Raw genomic sequence first — 16,142 nt, forward strand, 5'->3', positions numbered from 1 at the left:
TTCAAAACAATGAAGCAAAATTAAATTTGGATCATGATAATCAATAAAATTGTGTTTATCTTATAATTTCGCATCAAAGGTGAACCATTCATTTTCGTTTAGAGTCAAGATAAAAATAAATTTCCTCGATTCATAGTTTCCAAGAAGAACCAATTCTATTCACTATAAATCCTTGTTATGACGTAATACATTTATCGTTTTCCTTCTTAAATTTGGATAAATGCCAGCTACTCGCTTTGAGGAAATCAAAATTACACCAACAACAACACACATTCATAAAGAAATACTTCTTATCGAACGATGTTATCATACAGGGTGTCCCTGAACTACGGTGCCAAATTGAAACAGAAGATTCGTCTTGAAAAATCAATAAAACTTTCCTAATCAAATTTTCAGTTGCCACCAGTGGTGTACTGTTTTGTGTACTCCTTCGAAAAATAGCAGAAAAAAGGAATCATGGTGCCCTTCTTGTACGCCACTGGTAGTAACTGAAAATATGATATTTCTTCAAAAATAAAGCACCTATTGAACATAAATATTCTTTCAAATTGAATTGAAATATTTTGGAAATTGTGAATAAAATGATAACTTTTAATTTTTCATATCCAACACCCTGTATCTCTGCAACGAGCGATATTTGAGTAAAGAAATACTAGAACAGTCCTATTTATTTTTCAAGACGAATCTTCTGTTTCAATTTGGAACCATACTTTCGGGACACCTTTATAATTCAAGGGATTATCGTAAAAAAAAATTCCAATGAGTTTTACATCCTTTGCTTCGCTATTGTTTAGGTTGTAAATCACCAAAAGCCGGAGATCAATTTTTTCTCGAGTCGTTAGAAGAACTCCTTATTCAAACTCGTAAACCAAAAGCAGTAAAAATGCCAGTAAAGACAAATAACGACAAAATAACCGCTGAACTCTCAACATATTCAAAATAGAATTGCAGGAAATACGTCTTCATATTTCCCAACAAACACACAAAAGACGAAAATAACACAATAGGACTCGAGCACCCTAATAAACCAAACAATAAAGGGGAAATCAAAGCTATAAATTTTCACCTAGTTCTACGTTGAAGTGTTTGTGCGCCTATAAGTTCAAAAAGAATTAGAACGACATCCTTGATTTCCTCAAAGCTCATATATAACTGGGTTAAAGGTTCCAATTCGAGCTTTATATTTAGACCAGTCAATTCCTGTTTATGATGTATGAAACTTGAGGAGTTTTTAAACATTATGTCTAGAAGAATTGGACCACGTCATTTCATATAATGGAAGGATGAAGTTATTGTCGATGATTGGAGCTGTTCAAGTTGGAAGTAAACATCGAATTATAATTATTTCAAAACGTTAGAAGTGAACATATCAGGGGGTTTGAATTTTCCAAGTACGCCACTGAATTTTAATGTATTTTGAAATAAAAAAAAAATAGTACAGTAAAGATGGAGACGATGATGACAGTTTTTTCAATTATCAATTATCGACTGTCATTATGAAAGACTTTCTTACTAAAAGCTCAACATATTTCATCTTGCAACCATAGCAACATCTTTGATATAGACTTTTTTCTCATGTCAAAAGTCAAATTATCACTTTGAGATAATTTTTTTGTCTATAGGAGGCATTAGAAAGAATCATAGAGTAATAAACATAGATAGAGGAAATATTCGCAATTTTACATGTCCCCAACATGGTTAGATTACGTTGTCGGATTGTGATATATTTTCAAATCCACAATTTTACTATATCGTTATGAATTTATATGATGTTGAATGAAATATATTCATTTGAGTGATTCCCGATTAAATATGCAAATTTGAATATTTGGAATCCGATATTTGCCTAATTGTCGAATTTATAATAAGCAGAATATTTATTATTTTCTGTATCTACCTGCTGAAATCCAAGGTTTGGCAACTTTTGCTCTCCTAGTGTCATCGGTTGTTTCACGTCGTTTGGTTTGCTGGAAGTTTGTTTTCTGAATTTCTGATATATTTAGGTATTTATTTGAATATATTTTGGGTTAATATGAAACATTGATTCACTATGGGACATAAGAAGTGCGTTCTTTGTGGAGAAACTCGCGAATTGAGTAAAATATCGTATCACTGATATGTTTTCATAGTTTGATTTGATAGTTCATATTGGGGACAAAATTTGCTTACTGAAGATGACATATGCTCCCTCTCTCTATTTTTATTACTCTATATGTCTATGCTTATTACTCTGAGGAGTGAATAGACCATTTGAAAGTATAAAAAATATTATATGTCATATTCATAGACATCCACCTAGATCATACCTTCAAGAATTGTATAAAACTTTCGAAGAATGGTCTAAAACTCAAATAATTCATTAATCACTCTATTTTCCTTCTTTCACGTTTAGTATTTTGCTCTATATTTCAAAATTTCCCACAATGTAATATGCTAGTTAATTCGAGAGTCTGAACAGATTCATATTCTCTAAAAAAAGGTAAATGGAAACTTTAGTGCATTGCTATAGCAGGAATGTAATGGATCGAAGTAATCGTATTATTATTATGAATACAAATAATATTGGATTTATAATTTACATCAAAATGATCTTGGCGAAAGAAAACGGTTCAATCAACAATATTGCATAAGATTGAATTTTTCCTACCGACCTTTCAGATTGCGTTTTTTTTTTCGAGAAATATCAATGGGAATTAAAAAAATCCATTCGTTTTGAGTGCTCATTAAACTAAATAATTTGATAATAAGTGAAGAATGTCAAGTAGCCTATTGTTAGTTATTCGTATAAATTTTTTGTAAGCTACCGTAAACAACTTTCATTGCATGAAGTAACAGTGCAAATTACATCTAAAACACAAGCGATAACTCTCAACTTCCGTTCGAAGATTTCACCATTCTTTCTCTCCATAACAATATAACCGCTATTGCCTCCAATCTCCGATGAGATTAGGTGCAGATTAGCTTCTTCTAAATATGCTAATGCAACCCGGCAGCTTCTTGAGATGGACCAAGACCATTTGCATATGCATCCCACCGTTACAATCGCGTATAATCGGCTTCTACGGTTGCTCCTACGGCTCATGAAGCTTATAAACGCATCTGCTAAAGAGATTAGTTCGAGATAAGAGGAAGCACGCTTAAAAACGTCAATTTAGCAACTTCCCCTCAACATGCGTGTGTGTTTCTAATCACTCTTTTAATTTTACCTTCTTTGATTTCCGCTTTCGTTATGTAACCATTTGTCGAGTCTTAAATGAAGGGTTAAATATGCTGTGTTTGGGTTTTGTCGTGATAGGATGGGATTTTTAAGGTGTAAAATTAACAAAAGGATGACTTCAAATCACTAGACAACAAAGTAACTCGATTGAATCTAATTTGACGACGTGAAAACATGATAGATCTGATTATTTTTCGTTTTGAAGTCAAAAACAGAAAGATTCTTTTCTCAAAATCAAATAGAATGAGAGTCTTATGTGTTTTATAATATAAAGGTTGTTTTTTTTGAAGCTATAGAACTTTAAATTGCAATGAAACAACGATGGATTCTTCGATTGATATTACTTTTATTTATCCGCAAGATAATCTTGTGGCATTACATTTTAAATATGATTTCTGGCATATGACCGCCACGACTGGCTCGGATGTAGTCCAATCTGGACGTCCAATTTTCGATGACTTTTTCCAACATTTGTGGCCGTATATCGGCAGTAACACGGCGAATGTTGTCTTCCAAATGGTCAAGGGTTTGTGGCTTATCCGCATAGACCAATGATTTTACATAACGGTGTTTCGACATACACTTGAGGATTAGCTTCTCTCCAAATAAGGCAGTTTTGTTTGTTGACGTAGCCATTCAACCAGAAGTGCGCTTCATCGCTAAACAAAATAAAATGGACGTAGTGCGCGATACGTATTCCGCACAGAACCATTATTTTCGAAATAAAATTGCACTATTTGCAAGCGTTGTTCGGGCTTGAGTCTATTCATGAAAAATTGCCAAACCAAACTGAGAATAAATTACTTGACAGCTGTTAAATCGGTCGCCATCTTGAACAGTAATGCCAACTTGAAGTTATATACCTCGAAAAAAACACCCCATACAAATGTATATTCTTGACCATTCGTAGACATTGACTTTTATCCCTGAAATTTTAGATACTTATTTGCCTGGGTTTTCTAAATTTGGTACCATAATTGTCATTAATGAACGGTGCTCTTTTATTATAGAAAATAAAGATTCAACCATTTTTTCATTCAAGAAAACTGAGAATATAGCCGCATTGTTGACGAAAACCCAAGTTTTTTGATCCATCGTCGATCTTGGGAATTAGGCTCTGAAAGATTATTTTTATGACCTCAATTGGATGATATTGAAATTTTTTTTCGAACAAGACGGCTCTACCTGGAACTCAAGCAATGAAACAATCGCAATTTTGAAAGAAAGATTTCCTGGTACAATGTTATTTCTTCAAGATGTGATTGGCCATCGATATTTTGTGATTTAACAACTTTAGACTTTTTGCTTTGAGCCACTTCAAAGATGAGGTCAATGTCAATGCTCCTCAAACTATTTAAGACATTTTAGATGGAATTCGTAAAGTTATCGAGGACAAACAGCCGCACATACACTATACAGCACAATAATTATTCTTTGTGATTTTTTTCACTCAGTTAATGAGTCAAATATAGAAGTGATTCAAATATGTTTTTATTAATTTCGCAATGTTCACTAATTTTAATGAGAGTTGTCGAAGTGAAGTCTTCGAAGAAGGCTAAACATTTTCAATTCTCAGTAGTATTACCGCATAAGTCTGTCGATTTTTAAGTATTTTTTAATTATGTTAGAGCTCTTGAAAAATCTGAGCTATGAAGCTGAATTTTGATATAACTAACTTTCTGCTGAACTTTATGTTGAAACAAAGTTACGATTATTTGAAAGCTTGACACGTTTCTATAAGCAACCCTTGCGTATATTGCTATTCAACTTTCCACTTTGGCTTCAAAACATTTCCGCTTCCAATTTCACCATTTCCATTTCCGATGTTTGTTGTTTTTCCGCATAAATTTGTTTTCCTTACCGATGAAAGCTGCTAATTTCGCAATGCTCTCGATCAAAGCGGATTTCTGAGAAACAATAACTTAAAATAGGCCAACCGGCATTTACGAATCTTTTCATAGAACTGCCTGAAGATGTCCCTTGATGTTATAAATATTTGACAAGGAATCTGAACCGGAAACCATGGGAAAACGGAAACGGTTTCCTGTCGGATATGAAAATAGGTGACAAGTCAATGGGAAAAACCGTCAACTTCAATTTTCTTCAGTTCTTTTCGGAAGCTATTCGGAGTTTTCTGATATTTTTTTTGCGGGTATAGAAAATGAATTATGTGAGAGGTTACTCGGGAAATTTAGAGATTTCATTACATAACGGTATATAGGGTGGCCTACATGAGCCAGGTCAGAAGGATATTTCCTTAAATATGATTTTTTTAGTAAATGTAGAGACAATACTTTTTTGATTTGAATAGACACCATATGATTGCAAATTCGTGGGTCTAAGATCATTCCCTTAAACGTGGTGACAACCAGTCAAGAATCTGTTAGTAAAATAGCTTTTTCAACATCTTGAACATGTTCCTTCTTTCTCCAATCGCAAAACAGTGAATATTCTTTCACGTATAAAATCTTGGACTTTTCAGGAAGCAAATCTAAACATACACTATTTGCTTCCTCTAAAATATTAGCGGGAATACTAAAATCTACCATGATGTTCTTCAACCAGCAAACATTCTCTCGTATCATTCTACCATGGTTATCTAATTTTTCCCCCTCCATCTGGGCCACATTCTTAGCATTTTTTACTCTACTTTTTTTATTTTAAAATTCATTAAAATTCTGTGGCTCACTCGGAAAATTCAACACATCTTATTGTTACACCAAAACAAAAAAATAGACAACACCGCCGCGCCCAATAAGAAAAATCCACTAATATATCAAGACACGTCCAATCTGAATTTATTATCACCTCTAGATCGCAATCTCAATTCAAATCGTGTCTTATATAATTTACATCCTTTTGTTTAATAATACCCTATCACCTATACGTCCTATACACATTATTCTTTTAACACGATTTCTGATGTCACGTGAACGTGGCACCGTTCTCGATCCTTGTGAAGGTGAAGATCGCTGGGAGAAAGGCAAAGAAGCATGAGAATTGTCCGTGTTTGTGAATACGACCGAGATATTAACTGCAAGAACCGAAAGGTTCAGTCCTTGAATAGTCATTAAGTACCTTGGGAATAGAGACTGTTTGATGCAGGTCGTGAAATTGGAAGCTATATGCTTAAGATATGATGATGGTGGTGCTCTGTGAGCCTCTAGACTAGATGAAGAAGTTATTGTAGTTCGTGCGAATTTTATGATATTCTCACGGTTGGAGTTCTAAAGGAAGATTAGATAGGGATATCCTGTAATTTCAGTGTTAGATGCAGCGGTAGATGATAGTAAAAATTTGATGCAGAGATGTCAGATTGAAGTTTAGTTTCTTTGAAGTAATTCTGTTACTTTTAAATTGTTGCTGTACAGTATTGGCGACGATAGGTCTTGATATTGTAGGTATCCAATGCCAAAAACGGAGATGAAATCTCACTAGTTGATTGAATGTGTTATCCAACAAGACTTTCTATTTTGATGTTGAAAAAGTAAATTTTAAGAAAAATCAATTGATGTTTATTTCATTGTGAAGAGTCATTAACGATGAAAAACGATATCAGCCAAGTGGCTGCCAGGCTACGATTGCTGCATCATGTTCGAGCATTTGAGGCTGTATGTAACGGGTGTTTTTTTTCGAGGTATATAACTTTAAGTTGGCATTACTGTTCAAGATGGCGACCGATTTAACAGCTGTCAAGTGATTTATTCTCAGTTTGGTTTGGCAATTCATCATGAATAGACTCAACTCCTGAACAACCATTGCAAATAGTGCAATTTTATTTCGAAAATAATGGTTCTGTGCGGAATACGTATCGCGCACTACGTCCATTTTATTTAGTTTAGCGATGAAGCGCACTTCTGGTTGAATGGCTACGTCAACAAACAAAACTGCCGCATTTTGAGTGAAGCTAATCCTCAAGTGTATGTCGAAACACCGTTACATCCAGAAAAACTGACTGTTTGGTGCGCTTTATTGGCTGGTGGAATCATTGGTCCGTACTTCTTCAAAACCGATGATGACCAGAACGTTACAGTCAATGATGATCGGTATAGAGCCATGATTACTAACTTTTTCATTCCTGAATTGAACAACCATGATGTCCAGGATCTGAGGTTCCAACAAGACGGCGCAACATGTCACACAGCTCGTGCCACAATCGATTTATTGAAAGACACGTTTGGTGACCGCCTGATTTCACGTTTTGGATCTGTGAATTGGCCTCCAAGATCTTGTGATTTAACACCGCTAGACCACTTTCTGTGGGGCTATGTTAGGTCATTGGTCTACTCTATGCGAATAAGCCACAAATCCTTGACCATTTGGAAGACAACATTCGCCGTGTTATTGCAGATATACGGCCACAAATGTTGGAAAAAGTCATCGAAAATTGGACGTCCACATTGGACTACATCCGAGGCAGCCGTGGCGGTCATATGCCAGAAATCATATTTAAAATGTAATGCCACAAGATTATCTTCCGGATAAATAAAATTGATGTCAATCGAATAATCCATCGTTGTTTTATTGCAATTTAAAGTTCTATAGCTCTAAAAAAAATACCTTTTATTTGATTAAAAAATAAGAAGAAGGTTTGAAGATAATTACGAAGTTTCTTGAAAAATTACATGAATATCAACTTTAACAAACGTACGAAAGTTTCAGACTTCGCATCAGTGCTTTCCTAATTTTTTTCGTCAAATCTAGATTTATTTCGTGAATCCAAAATAACATTTTCGACCTACTCTATCTTATGTAACCAAGCCGTCAAATGCAGTAAACTATTTTAAGAACCGTATACAAGCCAAGTTCACATTTTCATTTGTGTCCAACGTATACTAATAATAACGTCATGTTTGTGTTTATTGTTACAAGAAAAAAAAATTGTCCCACTTATCACCCAATTTGTCGCTTCTCATTCATTAACTTTTGTGGAGGAAGTGCATGCTACAGCAGCATATCTTAACGACAATTTTACAACGCAGAAATTGTATCATGAATGATTGTACCCATAGTTAAATGGAATTTATTGAATTTTTGAATAAGTATTAAAAAATGGAATTAAAAAAATTAAACTGTTATAGAGGAAATTCTGAACAGAGAATTCATAGCCGTTTGTCGAAAAAATATTTATTGTTTATGAAAATACACATTTGGGAATTTATTTCAACGAATATTATCTCTCCTTGAGTTTAATTTGCCCCTGAGGTTTGAATTCTTGCACAATTGATTTTTTAGGGGTGCTGCTTTAGATCTTTGCAAAATGCCGTGTAGCAGTATTGAACCGGTCTTCTCAATTTTTTTTTACCAATTTTGGAATCAGAGGAATACTTGGCGCATCATTTCAGTGATGAAAATCTTAAATATTAGGGATTTATACATACATTTGTATGAAAATGTGATGAGAAATGCCCATTTGAATTAAATTAGTTTTCAGAGAACGAAATCCGAATTTCTAGTGGATTAACATGTGTTGGGTCTATTAGAAAAATATGAAAAAACACGTTTTAGTCGAACCTCCGAGTATTAAACATAGATAGAGAGAGCATATTCCATTTTCAGTAAGCAAATTTTGTCCCCAACATGAACTATCAAATTTGACATGAAGCGCGCGGAAATGAAAACATACCATTGATACGATATTTCAATCAATTAGCGAATTTCTCAACAAAAAACGCACTTCTTATGTCCCATAGTGAATCTACGTTTCATATTAACTCAAAATATATTGAGATGAATACCTAAAATATATCAGAAATTCAGGAAACAATCTTCAAGCGCGCCAAACGACGTGAAACAACCGGTGAGCAAAAGTTGCCAAACCTTGGATTTCAGCAGGTAGATACAGAAAATAATAAATATTCTGCATATTATAAATTCGAAAATTGGAAAAATATCGGATTCCAAATATTCAAATTTGCATTTTTAATCGGAAATCACTCAAATTAATATATTTCATTCAAAATAATATACGTTCATAACGATATAGTAAAATTGTGGATTTAAAAATATATCAAAATCCGACAACGTAATCTAACCATGTTAGCGACATGTAAAAATTGCGTATACTCCCTCTATCTATGTTTATTACTCTATGAATCGAACCAATTCGATGTATACTATCCAACTGGATGCTGCCAATACCACATCGTAAAATATTCAGCTCATGATATAATTCACTCATAGACGTAAGACCTGTTAAGCATATAATTAGTCTAATGGAATTTCAACTGGTTTCCATTAATAAATTAGAGTTTGACTCTCGGGTGCAAATATCGCTCTAAATTGCTAATATCGACGGATGTAATATTTTTGACGGCCGTCCTCTAATAGACACTCTAATGTGATGGTAAACATCCTGAAATGAAATGAGGAAGATGAATTTATTGACGAAAGCAATCATAACAGGAGCAATAAGTTAAAAGTCCTATAATTAGTAGTTAGCATAACAAATGAAGATTTTTGAGGAAAATAGCATTTTGAGGTACAAAAATAGGTTTTCATTCACATAAAGCCCCATTAATTGAAAAAAATCACGTAAGGAAAATAAGATTGTGATATACGTATAAAAATAGGTTTCCATTCAAATGAAACTCCTTTAAATTGAAAATATTTCAGTTCCATTTAAAATTTGTCGGGTCAATTAGAATAGTTATTTATAATACAAGTGCAGAAGGCATTGATATTCTTCCACGAGTTCAAAATCCAAAAACGAGCCACGAAGTGGCGAGTTTTGGAATGAACGAGTGGTAGAATGAGCCTTCTGTACGAGTATTATACATTATTTTCTCTAATTCATTGCATTTTCATTGAAATTAATGAAATATTCCCATAAATATATTTTAGTGATTTTTGCATTGAAAAATGTTGGTTGGCAGAACTGATTTCTGATTTCTTTAAGGCAAATTGATGAATTGACAGATAGAGCCGTGGCGGAAAGTTCGGAGTACCAACATAGAATAATAAAATATAACCATGAAAACTGTGCGTTTCTGATATATTCTCACACGATTTTGTTCTACAAGATGTGGAAGAATGAACGGAATAACCACAGAATTAGAGAATAGTTATTTATAATACAAGTGCAGAAGGCATTGATATTCTTCCACGAGTTCAAAATTCAAAAACGAGCCACGAAGTGGCGAGTTTTGGAATGAACGAGTGGTAGAATGAGCCTTCTGTACGAGTATTATACATTATTTTCTCTAATTCATTGCATTTTCATTGAAATTAATGAAATATTTCCATAAATATAATTTAGTGATTTTTGCATTGAAAAATGTTGGTTGGCAGAACTGATTTCTTTAAGGCAAATTGATGAATTGACAGATAAAGCCGTGGCGGAAAGTTCGGAGAACCAACATAGAATAATAAAATATAACCATGAAAACTGTGCGTTTCTGATATATTCTCGCACGATTTTGTTCTACAAGATGTGGAAGAATGAACGGGATAACCACAGAATTAGAGAATAGTTATTTATAATACAAGTGCAGAAGGCATTGATATTCTTCCACGAGTTCAAATTTTTTGAATGAACGAGTGGTAGAATGAGCCTTCTGTACAAGTATTATACATTATTTTCTCCAATTCATTGCATTTTTATTGAAATTAATGAAATATTTCCATAAATATCATATAGTGATTTTTGCATTGAAAAATGTTGGTTGGTAGAACTAATTTCTTTAAGGCAAATTGATGAATTGACAGATAAAGCCGTGGCGGAAAGTTCGGAGTACCAACATATAATAATAAAATATAACCATGAAAACTGTGCGTTTCTGATATATTCTCGCACGATTTTGTTCTACAAGATGTGGAAGAATGAACGGAATAACCACAGAATTAGAGAAATAATATTTCATTAATTAATACTGGGTGAATTAAATGAACCAAACAGCAGTGAATGGGTTGAGTATCTGAATGGGTGATCGCTCTATTATACAAATGAATCAGCCAAATTTCCGCTGAAATTTTAGATGTATACGCAATTAATAAAATGAGCTAAGCAGCAGTGGTTTGGGCCAGTATCTGGATGGATGACCGCTGTTTTATGCAATCGAATTTCCTCTGAAATTTTGGGTGTTCATGTGAGGCGTATATGCAATTAATAAATTGAGCTAATCAGCAATAGATGGGGTCAGTATCTGGATGGATGACCGCTCTTTTATACATTAAGGTCTTTCGAGGATTGAAATTTTAATTATTCTGATTGAATTTCAAGAGCAGATAGACCAATTTTCGCTAAGGGGTGATCGTCTATGACTTATTACTATTTGGGGTCTGTCCAGCTATATCAGTCTTCAGGGGGTTCTAAATTGTATTTTGTCATGAAACACTTTCAAGCTATTAATTTTTTTTTTGTGTAATGGTTTATTTGGAAGCCCTTGAATTTTGTTGTCAAACAAAATAAATAAATGAATCTAGCGTCCAAGTCTCTTCTGAATGTTGAAAGTTGAAATTGAGGAACTCGAATTTTGTGTTTGGAGTGTCTAATGATGTAGAAATATTCCATATGCAATTTAAAAGAGAACACATGGAAAAATTAAACAGAAATAACTGTAAATTAAGTAATTTACTCAAACGGAAATGCGTGATCATCAGGCTCATTAAAGAAGGTGTTAGGTACAAATCCGTTTGAAACCAATTATGAATCCTAATGGGATTTAAAAATTCTCAATATGTAATTCAAACATATGACTCTTGAAAGATGAAAATTAATACATTGAAGTATTTTTCACCAACTAATCACTATAGATATCGCAAAATATTCTTTTAATTAATTTATTCTCAAATTATTTTACAAATCTTTATCTTCAATTTGTAAAAAAGTGTATTATATGCAAAATTACGATTATGGAAAACTACAAAAAAAATGAAGCAAGAAAATGATAAAATATGTAAGAGAATCTATGATCTCTGCATTCTTCTTTTTGCATCATTCATAAAATTCTGTGAAACTTGAAACAATAACTTGACATTCAACTGACATGAATCTCTTCGAGTATTTTGAATTACTCGGAAGGAAACTAATCCCATCAAAGAACTTAGGGATATACGAAAACAATAAAAGAGAACTAATAGAGCTCTCTGATAGTTTTATTCTTAATTTAGGTAATCTGAGAATATTAAAATGAACTATGAACTGATGAAAACAATTTTTTTCCAGAAAATGGAAGGAATTCTGTTAAGGGAGGTAGAACATCTCCTGTGATAAGATCACCGACGTTATCGAGAACTGTCGCAACTAAACCAGCTCCAAAGACAGTAGAAGCCTTAGCTATTTTAGTACAGCATTTAGTTTTTAACGTAAGTGAACCCATCATAAATCTTAGAAGAGTACTGGGTGGGCAAATTTCGATGTTTTAGCACTACAACTTTTAAGCCAGAGGAAATAGAAAGAATCTGGTACCGCATTCTCGTTCTCTCTTTCTGAGAAACTAACAAGTGTAGTATTCATTTTTGGTCACCTTCTTTTGTTTTCGAGTTATAAGCGAAAATTTGAAAATTGGCGATATTGATAAACATCTATATGTCCGCTAATACTGATGATAGAGCTCTGAAATTAAAACATCATATAGTTACTTTTTTACGTAAAATCCAGTGGCGTGCTAGTCTTTTTAATACGAAGCTATGACCCAAAGTTATGTTTTTTCAAATGGGAACACTTGATTTCTGTGCCATTTTTTGAAAGCTTAATTTTTCCTGATTTTAAAAATATATAACAACGTATGGTTTGTATCAATATAAATAATAGAAAAAGGTCAAAAACCTTTTTTATTAAGAGCCTCAATATTTCTATGGTTTCAACTGTTGATGAGCACAGAAAAATAGAGCTTCCTATAACAAGAGCAGTGTCCTTTCGTCAATCTGATTATTTCTATGCTTCTTCTTTATTTCTACAAAATTCGAATTCAGATATATTTCATAATGTTTTTCGAATTTTTCCAATTTTCGCTTATAACTCGAAAACAAGAAAAGTTGGCCAAAAATGAATCCTACTCTTGTAAGTTTATCAGAAAAAGAGAACGAGAATGGGGTATCAGATTTTGTCTGTTTCCTCTGGTTTGAAAGTTGTAGTGCTAAAATATCGAAATTTGCCCACCCGTTACAACTAAAGAAACACTCTCAACTAGAGCGATTAAACTAAAAAAAACAAACTAATTTATGCAGGTAGAAGCCTTCGAAGTTCCAAATTTAAGGGCTAAAATCAAACGGATTGAAGAGCATCTAGCACAAGAGAAGCAAAAGAGTGCCACTTTGTTAGAAGAAGAGAAGAACAGATGGCAGGAAGATATAGCAGACTTGGTGAATGCTCATCAGATCCAATTGTCCCAAAGTGAGTAGATGTTTTGGAATTGATACAGGGTGTGCCATGGGTAGATCCTTGAATTCGACACCATTTTCACCATTACCAACCATATTGCCTGCTATAGCTCCTAGCTTGGCTTGATTTTCAAGCTACTTGGCTTGAGCTTAACTTGATTCCAAGTCAAGCTTAAATCAAGTAGTAGTTTTTCAATGTCGAGTCAAGACAAATATTTATTTATCAAGTACTTGAATCATATCAAGCTTTAGCAGTTTTTTGTGTATTGTCACATCAATAAAAAATGATGAAATGAGATGGAAACTTGCAAAAAACACTTTTATTTATTAAACTTATCGTATAAAAGAACCGAAAATATCAACTTTGTTGAAATAGAAACATAAATAATTAAATCACTGTAAATCAAAACAAAATGAAAAATAATAAGGAAATAAAGTTTCTTAATATTGGGAAACCTCCAGGCTTTGTTTGATTTCATAATTTTCCATCCAGGATCTTAGACACATGAGGCAACTTATAGATTTGTCGCCTAACCTATTGCGGGTTTTTGTAATTGTAAGAGCAGCTCTGGAAAATTGTCTTTCAACAGGAGCTGAAGATGCTGGCGTTGGTAAAAAAGCCTTGGCCATTTTGGCCAAGTTTGGAAAGATATTTCCGAAACTACCTAAATCTACCAATAGATTTCAAAGAAATATGAGAAAACCACTAATAAAGTTACACTGGCGAATGCTTCAGTCTCTCGGCGCTAGAGGAATTCCCTTATTTAGTCTAAGCGCACACGAGATTGCAGAAATATATGCCGTGCGACGCGTGAATATCAAGCTCAAGTAATATCAAGTAGCTTGATATCAAGTCAAGCAATAAATATCTAAAATCATGTAGTTCAAGTATGTAATTTTTCACGAGCTTGATTTTCAAGTCAAGTAATTGGTTAAAATGTCAAGCTACTTGGCTTGATGAATCCCTATTTTTTCTAAATATTGACATTATCCTTCCTTCCAGTCGCAAACCAGAACAGCGAATCCGAAGAGAAACTGACCAACCAATATGAGCGCTCAAAAGCAGACCTCAGGAGGTACTACGAAGAAAAACTGCACGCCATCAAGAAGGAGTACGAGAAACTGCAGAAGAGCCACGCTGAATCCCTGGACATCCTGAGGGAGGAGAATGAGGCCATCAGGGAGGACATAGACGAGAAGAATGAAGAGATACGGAGCGCCAAAAGGGAGAGTTTGAGGCTCAAGGAAGACTACGAGGTCAAGGAGAAGTCGCTGAGAGACCAGATCAACCAGATGTCCAGGGAGAATCACAAGTTCAAACAGGAGTTGGCTGCTTGCAGGCAGGACGTTAACAAGTTGGAAGAAGAGAGAGTCAGGCTTGCCGAGGAGAATAAGAGGTTGCTCAGCTATGGTGAAGGCAAGGATTGCGGTGTACAGGTAGGTGCCATCGAAGGTTGACATAGTCGTCTATGAATTCTTGAATTAATCTCAGCAAGACTTTTGACGATGTGTCTATGTTACAAGTATTTACAGACACACAGACAGACACCAAACCAAAATTATTCAGAATGTTCCAAAATGAATTTGGTGAGCTGCAATGGACTAGTTTTCATTTTTTTGTTAAGGATTAATTCTAAAAATTTAAGTAAAATGGAACAAAAATGTGGAAGAATCATTGAAATATCTCTAGAAATGAAAAAGTTATGTGACTTTGAAGTTGCGCTTGGAAGAATAATTTCATAGTACGTGTAAGTGGCGTGACGTCACACACTAGACGACTGGTATTCGCAGAGTGCTTACGAATTCATTGGTGTACAATCACTTGTGCCGTTCGTGTCGTGTTTTGTTCGTTACACGATGGCTGAAATAACTTACTATATACATATATATAAATTACTTTTTTCTCTTTTTACTTTTTACTCCTCACATAAATATGTTTTCCCATTGATAGACTTCAACAACCAGTACTCAACTACAAACTGTTTATGAAACGTTTTTTAAATAAATCATCGTTATAAGTTGAACCATGATGAAGCAAACTCAAAAGTAGATACTTACTTGGAAAGTTTAACTCCTTTTATTTCAGCACTGACATAAGATGGATTTGAAGAAAAAAACTCCATCATTGCGAATATATCTATTTTAGGCAAATTGTAACTTTGTCCTTTCACGAAGCTTCTTCCATTATGGTGACATAAAAACAAAACTCGAGTTAAAACTACACTGTACAACCACAAACGGCGCGAGAGCCTTGGCGCGGCTAAGTATTTAAACGTAATTTATGGTGTAGCGATCACAGGCAAGTGCCGTGACGTCACAGACCAAAGAAGTTTCGCGCTAAAATACGGAAATTTACATAATCTATTTCTCAGTCATTTATTGATGAATTTTCAAAAATTTTTCACTGATTTATCAGTTTTGCTCTATATTTTAATTCTATCGTGTCAAATAGAGTATTATCAACATCACTAAACTAGTCCATTATGAATTCAAGAACTATCATTTTTGAACACCTAAAATATAAAATACTATAAACGAAATAGAGAGACAAAGGATGTGCTCCTCAATTATTGTGATATTATTTATGAATTTTAACTTTTTT

General features: G+C 33.8%; 1 protein-coding gene across 1 annotated transcript in view; it reads left to right on the plus strand.

Moving 5' to 3' along the window:
* The window catches only part of LOC123681120 (restin homolog), a 127,928-nt gene that overhangs the window by 109,751 nt on the left and 2,035 nt on the right, over positions 1-16,142 (plus strand). Inside the window, exons 6-8 of the mRNA XM_045619335.1 lie at positions 12,384-12,523; positions 13,388-13,553; positions 14,544-14,977. Coding sequence (XP_045475291.1) covers positions 12,384-12,523; positions 13,388-13,553; positions 14,544-14,977 — 740 coding nt within the window. The remainder of the gene's footprint in view (positions 1-12,383; positions 12,524-13,387; positions 13,554-14,543; positions 14,978-16,142) is intronic.

The sequence above is a fragment of the Harmonia axyridis genome, chromosome 5 (genome assembly GCF_914767665.1).
Source record: "Harmonia axyridis chromosome 5, icHarAxyr1.1, whole genome shotgun sequence".
Classification (NCBI taxonomy): domain Eukaryota; kingdom Metazoa; phylum Arthropoda; class Insecta; order Coleoptera; family Coccinellidae; genus Harmonia; species Harmonia axyridis.